Below are 16648 nucleotides of genomic sequence, written 5' to 3'. Positions count from 1 at the left end.
GTTAGAAACCTTTAGGTGAGGAAGATTGTTCAGTACTCAGAAGGCAGAAATAATCTTGCTGTTTGACTTCCACTGGGAATAGGCAACCAGGGAAATGAGATTTCACATCAGGTATGTGGAAGTAACTGTTGCTGCATTATTCCAGCTCCTTTTCAGTACCTTCATTCATATCCCTGGGTTTGGATGAAAGTATGCTTAGAAAAATCTCATAATGAATCAGCCTGGAAAGAAGTAAAGATAGATTAAGCAGGAATTGCTGTTTTTTTGAAGAAATTTCTGTGATAGTGCGTGCTGAGTGGCCTGACTTGCTGTTGAGTATCTTTCCCCGAGTAACCTCAGTGCTCTAACAAACATGAACTCTCTGTAATGCAGATAAAAATGTATTGAATTGGTGGGGAGGTTTCAGAGGAGTTTTTCAGGTCATCTCACTGTGTTTGAAGTGGGGAAAAATACTTGCATCTTCCCTCTCCAAAAATCAGGCATTGCTTTTTTTGAAGCAAACTTTATAAAATTAAGTTTCATGCCTTCTTTTGTCTTAAAAGGTGCTCAATAATCAGGTCTTTGAGGATTTCTGAACACTGAGCAGAGGAGAATTTTACTTATGCCATTGCAGCTGATGCTGGGCTGCACAAATAATGTTAGAAATTATTTTGTATCTAAAGAATGAAAAGACCTAATGTGATTTTCAGAAACACCTGGATTGGTGGATCAATTCACCCACTCAGTTTAGCAACAGTGAAGTGTCTAACCTAGTTGAGTTTTATTGCAGCCTTGTATCTGCAGGCCTGTTAAATGTCTTTCTAGGCTTGACCTTTACTCAGACACTTGGTAACATGGGCAAATGTAGGCAGGAAGATGCTCAAGCCTTTCACAAAGGTGTATCTATCCTACTTGAGTTTAAATAACATGCCAAGCTTAAACAAACCAAAAGGAATAAATAAATAAAAGGTTGCTGGTGCCTCTAAAGAGTAATGGAATGCAATTGCTCCTGAAAATGCTGAATCCCACCCCTCATCTGTCTACTAGCTTGCAGTGTCTGCACAGCAGATATTCTCGTGGCTCAGGGACCATGCTGGCTGACAACTGCAAGCACGGAACAACATGGAGGGATGGTGGCTTTTGCAGGAAACTGGCTAGCACCAAATATGTAGGGTTTCAGTTGGGTGCTTCCCTTCAGGCCTGCTTACATGAAAGTGTTATAATAGCACCTTACTGGCTTTTGTGAAAATAGGAAGAGCTGCTGGACGCTAGGTTTATGTAAAAGATGCTTTGTGAGTTGTATGGCTGAAGAACCAGTGCTGAGACTCTGCATTGAAACCTGCGGCCTTCCTCTTGGGTGATCTGTTGCATCCTCATGTGCTGGAGTAGGGTGCTGGGAAGCTGGTGTCACTTCCACAGGGTCAGTGGGCCCAGCTGGTTGTGTAGGACTGCGTGTGTCTGTGTGTACTCTCAGCCGAGTGCTTTCAAGATGCTGCATCGAACCAAAATAGTCTCATACTGAAATAATGTCACAGCTTGCAAATCCAGTTTAAGGAGAACTAGAAATGCTGAAATTGGAGAGGGAGCGTTGGTAGTAAAAGCACTTGTTACTCTGTCATGCAGGATAGTGCTGTTAGTGCTAGACAATTGCAGGAGACTGGCAGTGGTAGGGAATGGCAAAGGAGCCTAGTAGGAGTAAAGGAAGTCCAACGATCGTATGAGGGGAAAGAAGGCCTGAGGAAACTGTGTGGTGGTTACTGGGAATCATAAGGAACATGACTTATTACCAGAGTACCTTTTCTATTGAAAAAGGTTTTGGAAGGTGAAAATGGATGTTGTAAAATGAAGTTAAGGACAGCTTTCATCCTTTTTGTGTCGGTACTTTGTATGGCAGTGACTTGAGGAAGATGCAGTGTTTGAACTGTGACAGTGAACTTAAATATGAAATGATATGCTTTGGCAGCAAATAAGTAGAAATCAATTCTTGTTGATTTGTATTAGCAAAACTGTGGTATCCCTGGCGGGGGGTATTTTTTTTATTGCTGAAACCTTATGAAGCTCTTTGTTGGGCCTCTTGTGTTAGTGTATGGTCAGCTCTCTGTCTGTAAACTGAAAATAGCAGTTAAGTTGCTAACAAAGTAGTTATAGTGGTTTTGGCTTGTCATTCACTTTAAAATAAATGCTAAAATAGCTAGGGTCATGAAAAACTCTGGAAAAATATATTAAGTGATTCAGTAATTGAGGATGCAGAACAACGGCATGACTTACTGAGCAAATCTTTCCGTGGCCTGAACTCTGAAGAGTGTGCTGAGTACGAGTAGGTAATGATAGCTGGAATGGTGTTGCAGGTTCCTTCCTAGTGATCACAGTTCAGGTGGGGAGAGTAGGAAAAAAGGGAGGAAAACATACAGTATTTCAAAGGATGTATAGGATTGCCAAGGATCCGTAGCTATGAATACATATCAGAAGGATGAGAGGTACTGTTGAAATATGAGTTTGTGGTTTTGTGTTTTGGTGGTGGTTTTTTTTTTTTTTTAGCTGTAGTAGCTGTAGGAGTTACTTTTTAGTTTAAAAAGGAGAAATAGGTTAGAAATAAATCAAATGGAAAATCTAGATGGGGTTCCTTTTGTGAGGTTTTGTTCAGCAAACATGTAGATGGGAAGGGAATGGATAGGAAAAATGCAAATGCTGCATAAGCTGGTACTCCTGAAAAGATGTGTTCCATGCTCATGTTGGAGTGTCACACTGAAGGGCTGAGATGCAGCTGGCTTTTGTTTGTTAAATGCAAAATGATATCAAGTGAAAAATGACTGTTTTGTATGAGTGTTTGGCTAGGGAAGAAGAGTAAATGGATGAAGATGTGATAGAGTTCCGGACTGAAAAAGTATAAGGACTCTGTATACTAAAACCACGAGGAAGCTGTCTTGACTTCCTGGAGTTCTTTTTGTGCTTGTTGGACAATCACAAGCAAAAATTTGTGCAGCTGATCTGATTGTCATAAAGGATTAAATAACAGTTAAACAAAGTTTAACTTTATTTTGAAAAGCTGATTTTGTATGTAGCTTTAATTGTGGCTGGTGGGGTGTGTGGGGTGGTTTTTTTTTGGGTGGAGGTGTGTGGGTTTTTCATGTTGTTTCTTTGGGGTTTTTTATTTATTTAGCAGCATATACTGAGTTTGCTGCTTCAGGACCCCTGAAAAAGCTTACCACTGCTTAGATGCATAAGTGTGGTCAACCCTCTTGGGATCAAATAATAATAAAAAAAAAAAAAAGGTTATGAAATCTCTTCAGAAGTGCAACTAATGGAAGTTTGGATGGTTATGTGGGCAAAGCAAGAAAAATACTCTTACAGTTTGCATGTTTACGGAAGGGAGTGTGAGTTTTGCAGATTTAATGGTGAAATAAGGAAATGCAGTTACAATGCTGAAAACATACCTCTGTAAATCATGCGTGCATTAACTGAGAAAATGGCTGTGGTATTTATAGTAATAGAATTTGAATCAGGACTAAGAGTCAACCTAAGACTGATACATGTGAGTCTTTATAAGGACAGTGTTTTGGACACAGTGTGTCCTGTACTGCAGAATAATAACTTCTTACATTCTTGCTCTCCAGTGTGTTTTCCCCAGAAGGGGTGAAATCACATGACTGAAAAGGAAAAAAAGCCAACTGAATTTTAATCTGAGAATTGGTCAGCTTCTCTAGTAATAAACGGGTTAGCTATGTGCTCCTACTGCTGACGGAATGCTTTTTCTAATGTAGATGTCATCCTTTTGACATTGTTTTATGTAACATGCATAGCTCAGTGTGGAGTTACCTGTGGCATTTCCCCATTGCTGTATGTGTTCGTACTTTGGGAATTGCTTGCCTGACAAGATTTGTCACTAGCTGGGCAAGGAGGCCTGATAGTAATTTTTTGAATTGGAAGCAACATTCCTGGAAAGAAGATACTATTGAATTCAGAACTTACAGCAGGAAAGTCCAGGAATTAAATGCAGCATAGATCTTGTGATAGAAGTAAGGAGGAGGCAAAGTTTACTATGGTATTGATGTTTTCTTGAAATATTTAAAGTCCCTTTAATCACTATAAAATACATGACTTGGTACTGTCCAGAAGTGTATTTGTTTGGGGTTTTTTGTGTGTGGTGTGTTTTTTTTGTTTTGTTTTTTTTTTTTTTTTTAATTCCAAGTGGCTAGCCACAGGACTGGGTTTAAACACTCTAGAATCTCTTTAAAATCCTCTCCTCTTGTGGATTCTTTATTGTACATAGGTCATTAAGCAGCTACATGTGGGCTGATTAACTAAAAAGTCTACTAAGAACCTGAAGAGGGGGCGTGGAATCCTGCAGTTTTAATTGTGTTATTCTAAGGGGTTTTACCTGCACACAAAGGAATAGCCTAGTTGTTACTGCACAGCAATAGTTAACACGCTTCTGCCGGGGCTGTCAGCATTCCCGCTGACATCAGTGGTATCTGAAGCAGTAAACAGAAAGCAGCCATGTCTGTTCTTCCAGTGCCAGGGGGAATCAAAATAAAATGCTAGTCAGATGGAGAGCAACGAAGCTGGTAAGAAACTTTAAACTATTCAGAAAAGCTGTTGATGACTCTTTAAAATGTTTAAATGTTCAATGCAGCACTGTGTGTCCTGATCCTTCTGGAGAGAAGGATCCTATTTGTAACTTGTACAGCAGTGCTTCAAAGTAATCTAGCATTTTATAGGAAAGAAACTAACTGTGTTAACTTTTTATTGAGGAGTCTCTGCTATAGTTAATCAAGAATGACTGTACAGGTTCTCAACAACTCAGCTTTTTTCTTGGAAAATAAGAACTTCAAAGATGAGGACTTCTGGGAGCATTTTATTCCAAGTTACTGTTTTTAATCAAAACTGAGCAATTGAGTCCTGAGACTTGCTGTAATAATTTATAAATAAATTCAGGTTAAGGCATTGACTTACACCAGCCCTGGAGTATTGTTGCAATTATTTTGGAAGTATTAATATTCTAGAGGGCATTCTAAAATGAGACTTCAGTGCTTTCTAAAAGACTTTCGTTACAAGGTTCATACAGTAGGTCGAAAGTCCCTTCTTTAAAAGGCGTTTCCATTCTCAGAGAACTTAAATCGGTTCTTGTCAACAAAGGATGGTATTTAAAATGTCAATCAAAGCAAGCTATCTGACATCAGACGCTCCTTTTGGGGGAGGAGTGCAAGGTCAAAAAGTGATACACACTGTAACTTCGTAAAGTACATACATATGTGAACATTTCTCCCTCTGATGAGGTTTTGTGTTGTGATGTGAATGTTGATGTATCATGGAAGAAATGAATACTACTGTCCCTTCCCTTCCAGACTATCGGAGGAAAGTAGAACCACCTCTTGGAGGTCATGATCCTCGAACAGCAGTTCAGTTAAGAAGCCTCAGCACCGTTTTAAAGCGCCTCAAGGAAATCATGGAGGGGAAGAGCCAGGTACTTCGGAAGGATTTGTAGGCCAGATTATCTAGAATCTGAACTGGTTACCAGGCTTCTCTAAGCTTCATTTTTTAGGTACATTGTGTGTGGGGGGTTCAGATGTTTGAAGGATGAGTGAATAAACTCACAAATTCTTGTGTGAGTGCAGGGGAAACGATGGAACTTAATGCTGACTTTTGATGTGTCAAACTTCTGTTATGCTGTGGGAGTGAAACATTTCAGTTGCTCAGCTTCTTGGACCTGGACCAGGTGCTCTCATTTTAGGCTCCTTCCCACTTCTGTTACCTAATCTAGTGTTACCTGATGGTTTTATTCCTAATAGTCATGGCTTAACCCCAGCTGGCAACCAAGCACCACACAGCTGCTTGCTCACTCTCCCTCACTCAGAGGGGTGGGGAGGAGAATCAGAAAGGAATGTAAAACTCAAGGGTTGAGATAAGAACAATTTAATAATTTAAACAGAATAAAAATGTAAGAACAATAACAATAATAAAACCAGTTATAATGGGAAAGTGGGGAAAATAATAAAATCTAAAGGAAAAGGGAGAAAGGAAAACAAGTGATGCACAGTACAACTGCTCACCACTTGCTGACCGATGCCCAGCCAGTCCCCAAGCAACAATCCTCCCTGCCAGATAACCCTTCAAGTTTATATACTCAGCATGACATCCCACGGTATGGAATATCCCTTTGGCTGGTTCAGGTCACCTGTCCTGGCTGTGTCCCCTCCCAGTCTCTTGTGCCCCTCCAGCCCTCTCAGTGGCAGGGCCCAAGAAACCTTCCTCCACTTAGTATAAACGTTATCCAACAACGACTAAAAACATCAGTGTCCTGTTAACATTGTTCTCACATCACAGCCAAAACACGGCCCTGCACTAGCTACTAAGAAGAAAGTTAACTCCATCCCAGCTGAAACCAGGACACTAACCATGGGCAGGTAAAACACATTGATTGTCAAAATAGTAATGAGAATTCTGATAATTAATTAAATCTGCTACTTACTGTGGTAGTGATTGGTCAGCAGTGTTTTCTTTCAAGCAAATATTAATCAGTGTTAATCAAGTTCGATTCAGCTGGGTAAGGGTCTGGTGTTTGCTACTGACTTGTTGATTTCACCTTCCTCTGCTTTGTTGGACCATGCCTTTAAGGTGAGGATCCATTTGAGAAAAGAAGTCATAAGTGTAAGTGATGATATAAATAGCTGTGTCTGGGAGCAAGACATGAACAGATAAAAGTACATTTAATTAAACTGATTGAAGAGGAAAAAGACTTTTGTCTTGGTAGCTTTTACAGGTAGACTTGGCGTAAGCTCACTTAACTTAAAATGCTATTCTACTTGTAAGAGTGACTTTGCTTTGGTGGAAAGGGCAGTATTTCTGAGGGTGAAACAAAAGCATTTCATTGCAGTGAGTAGGGCATTGAGTGTGGCCCCTATTTATATTTCAGTTTGTGGCAGCTTCTGAAGGGCCTCGAGATTTTCAGACACCTTTGAAGGTGTTGGAGAAGTGCTCAAAAAAACAGGATGCAGCAGTAAATGTGTATGTTTAGATCTTTCTCTGAAAGCAGTATGTTAGTTGCCAGCATACTGACTTCTGTGCAAATGGTAATGCATCACTGCCCTCCACTGCAGCAATGTCTTGCTTGAGTTGCTCTAGGCAACAGTTTCTTGTGGATTTGGTCCGTCTCTGCAGGAGACCACTTTACTGTTATAGGAGGTATGTGTCAGATCCTGGAAGGGTCTGCTCTTATCAACGTTTACTGCAAATAGGGGCCAGACTTGTGTTCTGAACTCTTCTTTGTAGGCTGTTCTTATCATGAGTGTTGGCTGTGACTTGAGCAAGGCAGAGAGCTGGAAGGTGTCACCAGCAATAGCCAGGTTTCTAAACAGCCAGTCAGGTGCAAGTGGGGCAGAGGCAATGTGAGAGAGATGGTGGGCAGAGACATTAACACTTGGAACAGCTGCTTTTTTTGTGGCAGAACCAGAGGCTTGGCTTATCATGCAGAGCTGTAGCAAAACCTGTTAATTGACATCCCCTGTAGCTTTGCAGCAGTTCGTGGCAAAGCTCTTTGCTGCATCTTTCCCTGCTTGAAGCTTAGTGTTCATTGTAAAAATTTCTAGACTCTTTGGAACACTATAGACTACACTGAGCAGTCTTCAGCCTCTCTCTGTACAAGTTTTTTTGGGTAAGGACAGCATGAAATTGTTGTCTCGTTGATCATAGCTGTTTTGGTCTCGGAGTTGTCTAGCAGCTATGTCAAACTTCACTTTGTGAACATCCAAAAATAAACCCCCAGGGTGTGCTTTTTTTGATTATGTGAAAATCAGAATATGGATCACCTTTCTTCTCTGTGGTTACTCTCTTTTTGGGTTATTTTGAGAAAAATCTTGCAGCACTTCCCCTTCCTAAGAAAAACTCAGGGTAGTCAGTCCCTCTGAAAAGGCTTATTGCCAGAACTGAACTCTAGCAGTGTTTCACAGTTAGAGCTGTCATGTGACCATTAGCAGTTGTCTCCATCTGTGGTAATTGTAGCTGGTGTGCTCAGAATGATAATTGAGAGATTTGTCTTGCTCTGTTGTTTATAGCTACCACACCAAATGTAAGTTTTAACTCTTTGTTTTCAAGTCTTAAAAACAAGACAAAAATTCCTGTGGCTGTATGCATGCTGTAAATCTGCTGAATGTGTGTTCCACAGTAGTCTTCACATGGCAGTTAACCTGGAGTTTAGAAACAATGTCAATCTGGGACACAGACTTTTACAGCCATTTACTGAGGTTTTGAAGAATTTGATCATATAACAGAACTTTTCACATGTATCATAGTCCTTTCAAAGTACATTCCAGTGTTAGCTGTTGAAATGATGTTCCTGCGCTGCTGATAATTCCTGATAATTTGATTTATCTCTGGATAACAGCTTCAACTAATGTGCAGGTTTTGGGTTTCTTTGTTCTGTTTGGTTTTTGGTTTTGTTTTTTTTTTTTTTTTTGTTTAACTGTGCTTGTTTGAGGGCCTGTCATATGCTAGAGGCAAGTGAGAGGGAAGAGCAATCAATACTTCGTAAGTTGGTTTCTTCTTGACCTTTCTCTACAGCTCAGGATAGTTTTTATCTGCTTTGCTTGCATCTTGGATAAAGAAGGCAAAGGCTTACTAGGTTTATTCTCACAGCTAAGAATTCTCTCAGCCTTCTGGCTCCCTGTAAAACCACATGAAAAATCCTTTCTGTGCATATGTGTGCCTTATACACGAGAGTGTGAACATACACACATGTATATGAATATATGAAATTGTCCTTTTCATATGCATGGTCTATACAGCAATCATGAGTCCAAACATGCTTTTTTTTATTTACAAAAAAAGGCTTTTCTCTGCTGCCTTACCTTGTAGGACAGTGACTTGAAGCAGTACTGGATGCCTGACAGCCAGTGCAAAGAATGCTATGACTGCAGTGAGAAATTCACCACCTTCCGGCGGAGGCACCACTGTCGACTTTGTGGACAGATCTTCTGTAGTCGATGCTGCAACCAGGAAATCCCTGGAAAATTCATGGGCTACACAGGTAGGGTTTACCTGTTGAGAAGCAGAACATTCTCTGTGTGCTCAGCTCTGTTTGGGCTACTGCATTTTATATTCTGGCATCTGCTAGAGAATGCTGTACAGGTCTCTAGTGAGCTTAGAAATAAGCAAAAAGAATCACAGCACCTAATTCTACCAGTTTCTTCATGCACAATGGTGGATTATGCCATGCCTGCTTATTTTTACCAAGACTACATCCATGATGTCAAAAATGGCCACTGTTTAACAAGGATGTTCACTGCAAAAAATGTGTTCAAGTAAAAGCTGCTCTTAGTGGTGGTAGTTTTAAAATTTTATGAGCCACATGTTCTAACTGAGAGTGAAGGAAACTCACCAGTTACCAAACTCTAGACATCTCCTGAAGGAGATAATTATTTCCAGACATCAGCTGGTATGTCATATCTGACTGGCTGTTGTTGTACCATGATTTCAGTGTGCACATGTGCTGTCTCTCCCTACCCCCACAACCTGTCTCTCTCTTACTGATCTCGCGTGTTATCCATCATTTGACTTGGAGGAATTCCCTGAATGTACAGTTATCTGGGGTTTTGCTCTTTAAGGGGATATGAGAAGTAGACTTAAACAAGCAAAGAGGTTTTGAAACAGGAAACCCTGCTTTTTCTACCCTACACACCTTTCATCCTGTAGGAACAGAGTACTATTTGTTCCTGTTCACTTACACTCTCTGGTTCCTCTTTCCATAGGGGATCTCCGAGCCTGCACTTACTGCCGCAAAATAGCCTTAAGCTACGCACACTCCACAGACAGTAACTCCATTGGAGAAGACTTAAATGCTTTGTCAGATTCTGCATGTTCTGTATCAGTGCTGGATCCTGGCGAGCCGCGCACACCAGTTGGGAGCCGTAAAGCTAGCCGCAACATCTTTCTGGAGGAGGATCTAACCTGGCAAAGGTAAAGTGAATGGTTTCATGCTGAGCTCCAGAATCGTAACTGTTTTCAGGCTGACACATACCTAGACAAAAGCTGGTGGTTTCCATCTGGGAAACTTAGTAGTAGATCTGTAAAAAGATTCTAATCCTGTGCTTGTTTCTAGTATTCTTCTTTTTGAGTTGAAATGTGGCAACTTTCCTAGTGGAGTTTTAAATTATTTGCAGTTTTTTACTTTAACCTACTGAATCGGTGATTCTATACCAGTTGCAGAGCAGGCTTTTAGCTTCAGAGTTTAAAAAGACAAACCAAAACCCCATCCCTTCTAACTGCCAACGTATTGAGAGGCAAGTCAGTGTAACACTGATGCTTTACCTGTCAGGTTTTCAATTGAGCGAGAAAATAAAGAGATGCTTTGTAAATGAAAGAGAAAAGGTGGAAATAACCACCTGTTTCAACTGAAGTGGGATTGAAAGGACAGCTATAAAGGTTCTCTGACCTCCTTCCAAAGTATATTTCTTCTTATTGCTCTCAAATGAGGCGTTCTTAATTTTCAGGCCATGAATGAAAGATCGCTGTACTACTAATCAAATGGTATACAAGCTAATTTCTGAGGACCTTTATTTAATTTAAGGGTGGGCTGGAGAAATAGTGAGATGTGGTGTTTGTGTTCATTTCACTAAAAACAGAAGAACAGGCAGGTATGAAACTATGGAGACAATCTTGAGTCAAAGTCTTTCTTTAACTGAGGGGTAGCGTTAGTGACATGTGCCTCTCAGCAAATCTCTTCTGGTGGTTCTGATAGTTTTAAAAGGAAAACCTCAAAAACAACTGTCTTCAGAAAGTGCCCTGATTCTTGCTTTGCATGTTGCTTTTCAGAATATGGTGCTCCTATATGGAAGCAATTAAAGAGTTGGCTTTAGGCCTAAAGGAAAGTACTTCTGGTCTAATGTCATGGTCACCTAAAGCAGTAATGTTGCAATACTTGGGATAAATGCTACTAGATTTTGAATTGGGGAGTAAGTATGTGTGCTCGGAATGCTTCTCTTCAGGTGTACAAAATAATAGATGGTATCATTAGTTCTGTCTTCTGATGTGTTATTAGTGTCTTTATTATAGCAATTCAACAGCTTGTAGGCAGAACATGTAAAGCAAGTATTTATGTCTTTATTTTGGGCAGCTTGTAGTACTCAAGGGAAATAGTGGCTATTCTTGAAAGCCTAGTAACTTTCTGTAGTAGAACACTTAGTCTTGTTGGGGAACACTGAGTAAACGTGGGCTGCTTTTGTGTGTGAAAGGGAGAGAGCGAGATTAGGTAATTTCGTTCAGTGAGTGTTGCTCGTAAAATGTAAAACTTTGCAGTGGGTTATGGTGCTATTTTTAATACTGCATTTGGTATGTTCCTGATTGACCTTCAAGGGTGTGAACTCAAGACATTGAACTTAAATGCCACCACAGTGGAAGGTGGCAACTCACAGCTTTGTAATGGAAGTAAAGTTCTTTTTCTAATATGTGGCTTCCGTGTGAGAAGTGGTTTGCTTCAGAAGAAAACTTGGGAGTTGAGTCTCTTCCCAAAATAATGTATTTGAGATAAGGCTCTTGCCTGTTGCTGTCATACACTGCAAAACAGTGAGAAAAGCATTTAGGGGAGTGATGCTGTATTTACTTGTCTAATCTTGCTCTGCTATTTGAGCAGTTGGAACATGGAGGCATGGGCTTTAACTAACTTGAAGGGCTATGACCTTTAAAAGTGAAGGAGTGGTATACTCTTGGCAAGTACAGGTACTCAGGCAAAGTTGTATTGTGTACATTTTCTCATGAAGAACATTTATTGTGCTAGTAACGTGTCTGCATCCCAGAGTACAACCAGTATGGCTCTGTCAGTTGGAGTGTAGTGGCTTTTATCTGTTAACAGTTTTGCCAGTAGGATTTACTTTGGTGTATGAATATCTGCCGTCCTTCCTCCTGGGGCGGAAGGGGAAGGAAGGCAAAGGTGGTAGTGATCAGGTTAAACAGTTACAGAGGGTTGTCAGGCTGTCTTGGTAAAAGCTGTCTAGCAATAGCTATAGATAGCATTGCTTGGATTGCAAAGATGATGTGTTGGGGAGATGAGGGTAATGCCTCTGCCTCCAAAGGGTGCAATGACAGCCTGCAAAGAAGGAGGATGTGTAAGAAAGTGATATAGGGGAAGAGGGTGTGAAGGCAAGATAATACGAGAAGTGGGAAGAGTCTGTATTGTCCAAGACTTATGTCTGAATGGAGAGAACTTGAGCACTGTCCTTCAAATATCATTGACCCACAGCTGGAGAAAGATTTCCCTATTCCCTCATTGATTTAAGTCATGGGTGTGAATGAGAGGTAACATTATGGTTAACCTTATTTTAATTCCAACTGTTCTGATGCTGCTGCATGTGGCAAATCTCTCAAACATCTGTAACATGCTCCTTTTCCTTGCAGTTTGATTCACCCAGACTCTTCAACTACCACGCTGTCTGCACGCCTTGGGTCTGTGCAGGAGGATGCAGGGAAGTCACCAGCTAGGAACAGGTAAACTAATCATATCTGAGTATTTTCTGTCCTGGATGCACTCCTAGCACACTCTTATCTGTAAAGCCTGTATTTTGGGGCTTGTTTTTACTGAGCATGCTGTTTCATCTTTAAAAAGGGACACCTCATTACCCATATGTAATGCTACAGAAAGACCATTTAGGCACATATTCATATTAATAAACATACCACTTTTGAGGAACCTGTAGTTTGCTGCTTAGTCAGTCAAATAGAGGTGGTGGTAAAGAGGACAGAAAGGGGAAGAACTGGCTAAGGAAGGTGGTTCTGAGGAAGATGAAGAAAAGGGAGTTAACAGGGATATGGTAATGGTAGGCAAAGACTGAGGTCATGGAGGAGCAGAGGTGTAGTGTTCATCTGTTTGTTTTGTGGGTTTCCTCCCCTCCACCTCCTCTATCTGCTCCATCTGCACTTTCATTAATTACGATCTTTAAGTTACCGGGCTTCCTTAGGCTAAAATCCCATCATAGGTCTTTATGCAAGAGTGCTGGGTAAACTTGGAAATGTGAGATCTTCAGCAGAAGTTGTGAATGCTTGAGCTTAAATACAGTGGTATTAGAAGAACAAGTAATTTCCACTTCATAGTGCTTCTGCTGTGGTTCTGGTTACATACTTCTGTTATGGTTAAATTGGGGGAATGAAGGTGAGGCAAGGATATGAGAAGCAGAGCAAAGATAATCCAAATTTCAGTGTTGGAGGCAAGAGATATTCGGAGACTTCTTTACATTGGTGCTGCAGGAATGCAGAATGTTTAGCAATTTAGAGGGATCTGGCAGGACCAGCAAAGACTAGGGAACTCTGCTGAGAAGGATGCTGGGTGTGCCTTTCAGGGAATGGACTGTTTGGAATCTATCTTCTGTGAGATGGGAAGAGTTAGGAGAAGATAGGTGCACACTGTACAGCTGAGAACCAAAGATCTCACCTAGGGGAAGTAAAGTACTGGTGGATAAACTAGTGCCAAAAATCAATTCTAGATTTTTGGAATGGCAAGGAATTCAGAGTTAAAAGGTCAATGCTAAATAACTGCAGTGACGTCAAGACATGTCTGAAAACTTGAGGATGCTCTCGTGCATCCTGTTTGAATTGCCGTTGTCTGTTTTAAAAGGCCTTTGCTGTTTGCACACACATGCAGTAGTAGGAGGTTTGTAAGATGGACCTGGCAGGCTCAAACCACTCTAATATTAAAGTTAAATTTTAACTCTCTGGCTAATCATGGCCTCACCATAGTACTTGCCTGTCTGGACTCTCGTTTGAGAAATAATGATGAGGTATAACCTATCTCTGCTCAAATTCTGAACCTGTGGAAACAAAGCTATTGGCTTTGGGCTGAGCAATGCTAGCCTCTAGATCTTCTCAAAGCAGCTGTAGAAGTTTCTTTGAGGCAAGCTTGACCATGCCACTTTGTAGATGAGATGAAGCAAAAAAGGTGCAGGCTGAGTGCATTTAGATGCAGGTAGCAGAAGTTACTTAATACTATTTGTTTTCCCTGTGGGTGGGGGACGTGTTGTTTATTTTCTCAGACTGATTATTTATAGGGAAAAAAACCCAGCACAACAGTCAAACATTGCAAGCAGAGGGATTTGAACTTCTCATTTGCAGGTCCTTCTAAAGGATGGGGATTGTCATTGCAAAATCTCCCCCTCTGTTTTTAGAAAAGATAAATACAATTAAGTCCCAGATGTAATTGGTGATGACAAAGACACAGATATGAAATCTGACTGTTACAATGCTTGTTAAATGCCCTTTTACACAAAAAAATACCTGCTGATTACAGGTAGGTGGTACAGTTAAAGTAACTGTTGCAAAAAAAACCACACGGGAGGAGTGCTTAATAGTGGACTTTGATGTCAGTCTCATCTTCCACTAAGAATGCTTTCTGTTAAGCTGTGTAACTCTTCCAGTTTTAACTTTGTAAACTTGAGAGCATCTGAACAGTAGAAGACTGGCAGAGTTTTAGCCTGCCTTGAATGCCTGACTATGACAGAAAATTTTTGCATGTCACCTTTACATGGATGTAGAGCCAACACAGTTTTCTTTGATTCTGCTAAAAAGTACCTAACTAAAAACCTTTATCAGACCAGTATTCCTCCTCAAGAGACGGGAGGAAAAAGCAATGATTTTGAGACTATTGCACCTTCAGTGCCGCCTTCTTGCAGTACAAAATTTGAAATAGGGTGGCATTACTATTTCATGCCAGGACTCAGCCGCACAAACCATTGAGAATTCTTGGGAATTTAATTAGAGTGTCTGTTAGCCACTTAGCAAACTCTGTGGAGTTATCTGAGTTTAATTCCAAAGGCTATAGGCTGGCAACAGTTCTCATCACTGAGACTGCTGCAAGCCTCTTGAGTCAGTTCAGCATTAGTGTTCTGAGCTTCCCTGTTGCTGTATGCAGAAGTGTTTTCCATCCTCGCTCCTTAGAGTGCTGTTAGCATTAATAGCTTACACTGCATGCTTTTTGCTGTGTGATGAGAAGTTGCACCCTGGTTATTCAGAGGCTTACTCTAGTTGTGGGACATTGGAGCAGAGGGTATCTGGAACTAGCCAAGATTTCCTAACAGTTAAGCTGAGATCAGATGGATACTGCGTATCACAGTACAAGGAAGATTGCCAGCTGGGGAATAGGTGTGCAAACTTCCAGACTCTGAAAGCTTTCAACCATATATTTCAGAGGGCTGGAGAGAAGGAATTTTAAATAAGCCAAGGAGAAGGGGAATCTCTGCCCTGTTACATGGATCCTGTAATGGGATCTGTTGCTGGCATGCCATCTGTCTTGCCTCCAAACTGTTGGAGCTTCTACTTAACCAGTATCCCATCCCTGCCTCAGTCTATTCAAATGCAGACATATATGAATTGCTGTGTCTTAACTTAATTCTGCTTCCTACAAAGAGCTTAACTTAATTCTGCTTCCTACAAAGAGCTTTACAAAAGTTTATATTTAACTTAGATGCTCTAAAGCAGTACACTTGCTTCCTAGGGATCCTTTCTTCTGCTTTGATGGGGTAAGAGTCTTAAGTCACAGGCTTAAGGTCCTTTTTGGCACGCTACAAGATCAATGGCTGCTCTGGTGAAGCACTGCACAATGAACACTTACATCTCAATATTTCTCTCTTTCGCTACAGATCGGCCAGCATCACTAACCTATCACTGGATCGGTCAGGTTCACCGATGGTGCCTGCCTATGAGACATCTGTCAGCCCACAGGCCAGTCGCACGCATATGAAGGCTGAGACGAGCGAGGATGAGCGCAAAATCCTTCTGGTACCTTTCAGGCTTCTGTTTGTCTTGCTCTGTGAAGGCAGTGAAGTTTGTCTTTCTTATATCATGCAGCAGGAGTATCTTGCTGCCTTTAAGAGCTCTTTTCTGAGCACTCTTACCTTACCTGGACCCCTCATTCAGGTGGGGCAGGGTTGGAGAATATTGATGCTGCTTTGGGTGCTTCCATCTGCCTGAAACAAATCATAGTTTCATGCAGTGTTTACATAAAGGTGTTTACAGGTTTCGTCTTGGAAAGTGTGTTATGCAGTGTGGAGTTGGTGTGTGGTGGCTTCTTGTGGGTTAAACCCATCATGGTTGCAGCTGTATCACAATGATGTGATTCTGTATTTTTCGTAGGCTACATAGGAAACTTTAAATGGCTGCATACAGAATGAATGAGTTAAAGCTGTTACAGCTTATCGGGCCAAATAACTTGGCCCGCCTCTTTGTTTGCAGAATAAATATAACATTTTGTAGAAGGTTGTAGTGACGTACTTGTTCAAAGAAAAATCAATGTACAGCAGTGTTCTATGTAATCCTGTTATCTCCTCCCCACAGAGGCGGTGTTCAGTAGAAAACGGTAGGGATTTTTTTTGAGCGAGGGGAAGTGTTTCCAACTAATGGGACAAAAAAGATGCAGAGAAGGGAAGGGAGTGGTTTTCACACATTAGCAAATTCAAGATTGCTCCCCATTGCCAGTTTTAAATCGGGAAGGCTAATTTCTGTGTTGTCAGGTATTTACCTGCTGTCAGCAGAATGCATACAAGTATTCCTGAAGGTGTGAAAACACTAGCTCCTGTTCAGTTGTACAACTCCTTTACTGGATGTGCTGTGAATGCATAACCGTGTGTGGGAGAAACATTTTTAAGGCACATCTTTATACCACACTGCCCCATACATATATGTTACTGAGAGAAAA

At 41.0% G+C, this 16648-nt stretch overlaps 1 protein-coding gene across 9 annotated transcripts in view; it reads left to right on the top strand.

The window, feature by feature from the left end:
- PIKFYVE (phosphoinositide kinase, FYVE-type zinc finger containing) overlaps positions 1-16648 on the top strand; it is a 69513-nt gene that overhangs the window by 6561 nt on the left and 46304 nt on the right. For 5 of the 9 annotated variants that reach the window (XM_040603786.1, XM_040603784.1, XM_040603783.1 and 2 more), the window contains exons 4-8: positions 5325-5443; positions 8830-9001; positions 9723-9930; positions 12364-12453; positions 15594-15732. In XM_040603786.1, coding sequence (XP_040459720.1) covers positions 5325-5443; positions 8830-9001; positions 9723-9930; positions 12364-12453; positions 15594-15732 — 728 coding nt within the window. Of the gene's footprint in view, positions 1-4471; positions 4545-5324; positions 5444-6344; positions 6384-8829; positions 9002-9722; positions 9931-11985; positions 12265-12363; positions 12454-15593; positions 15733-16648 lie in introns of those variants that run through there. The other 4 variants (XM_040603787.1, XM_040603789.1, XM_040603790.1 and 1 more) reach the window with 4 other exon arrangements.

This window comes from Falco naumanni, chromosome 8 (assembly GCF_017639655.2).
Source record: "Falco naumanni isolate bFalNau1 chromosome 8, bFalNau1.pat, whole genome shotgun sequence".
Classification (NCBI taxonomy): Eukaryota; Metazoa; Chordata; class Aves; order Falconiformes; family Falconidae; genus Falco; species Falco naumanni.
This window is presented reverse-complemented; position numbering and strand designations above follow the sequence as displayed.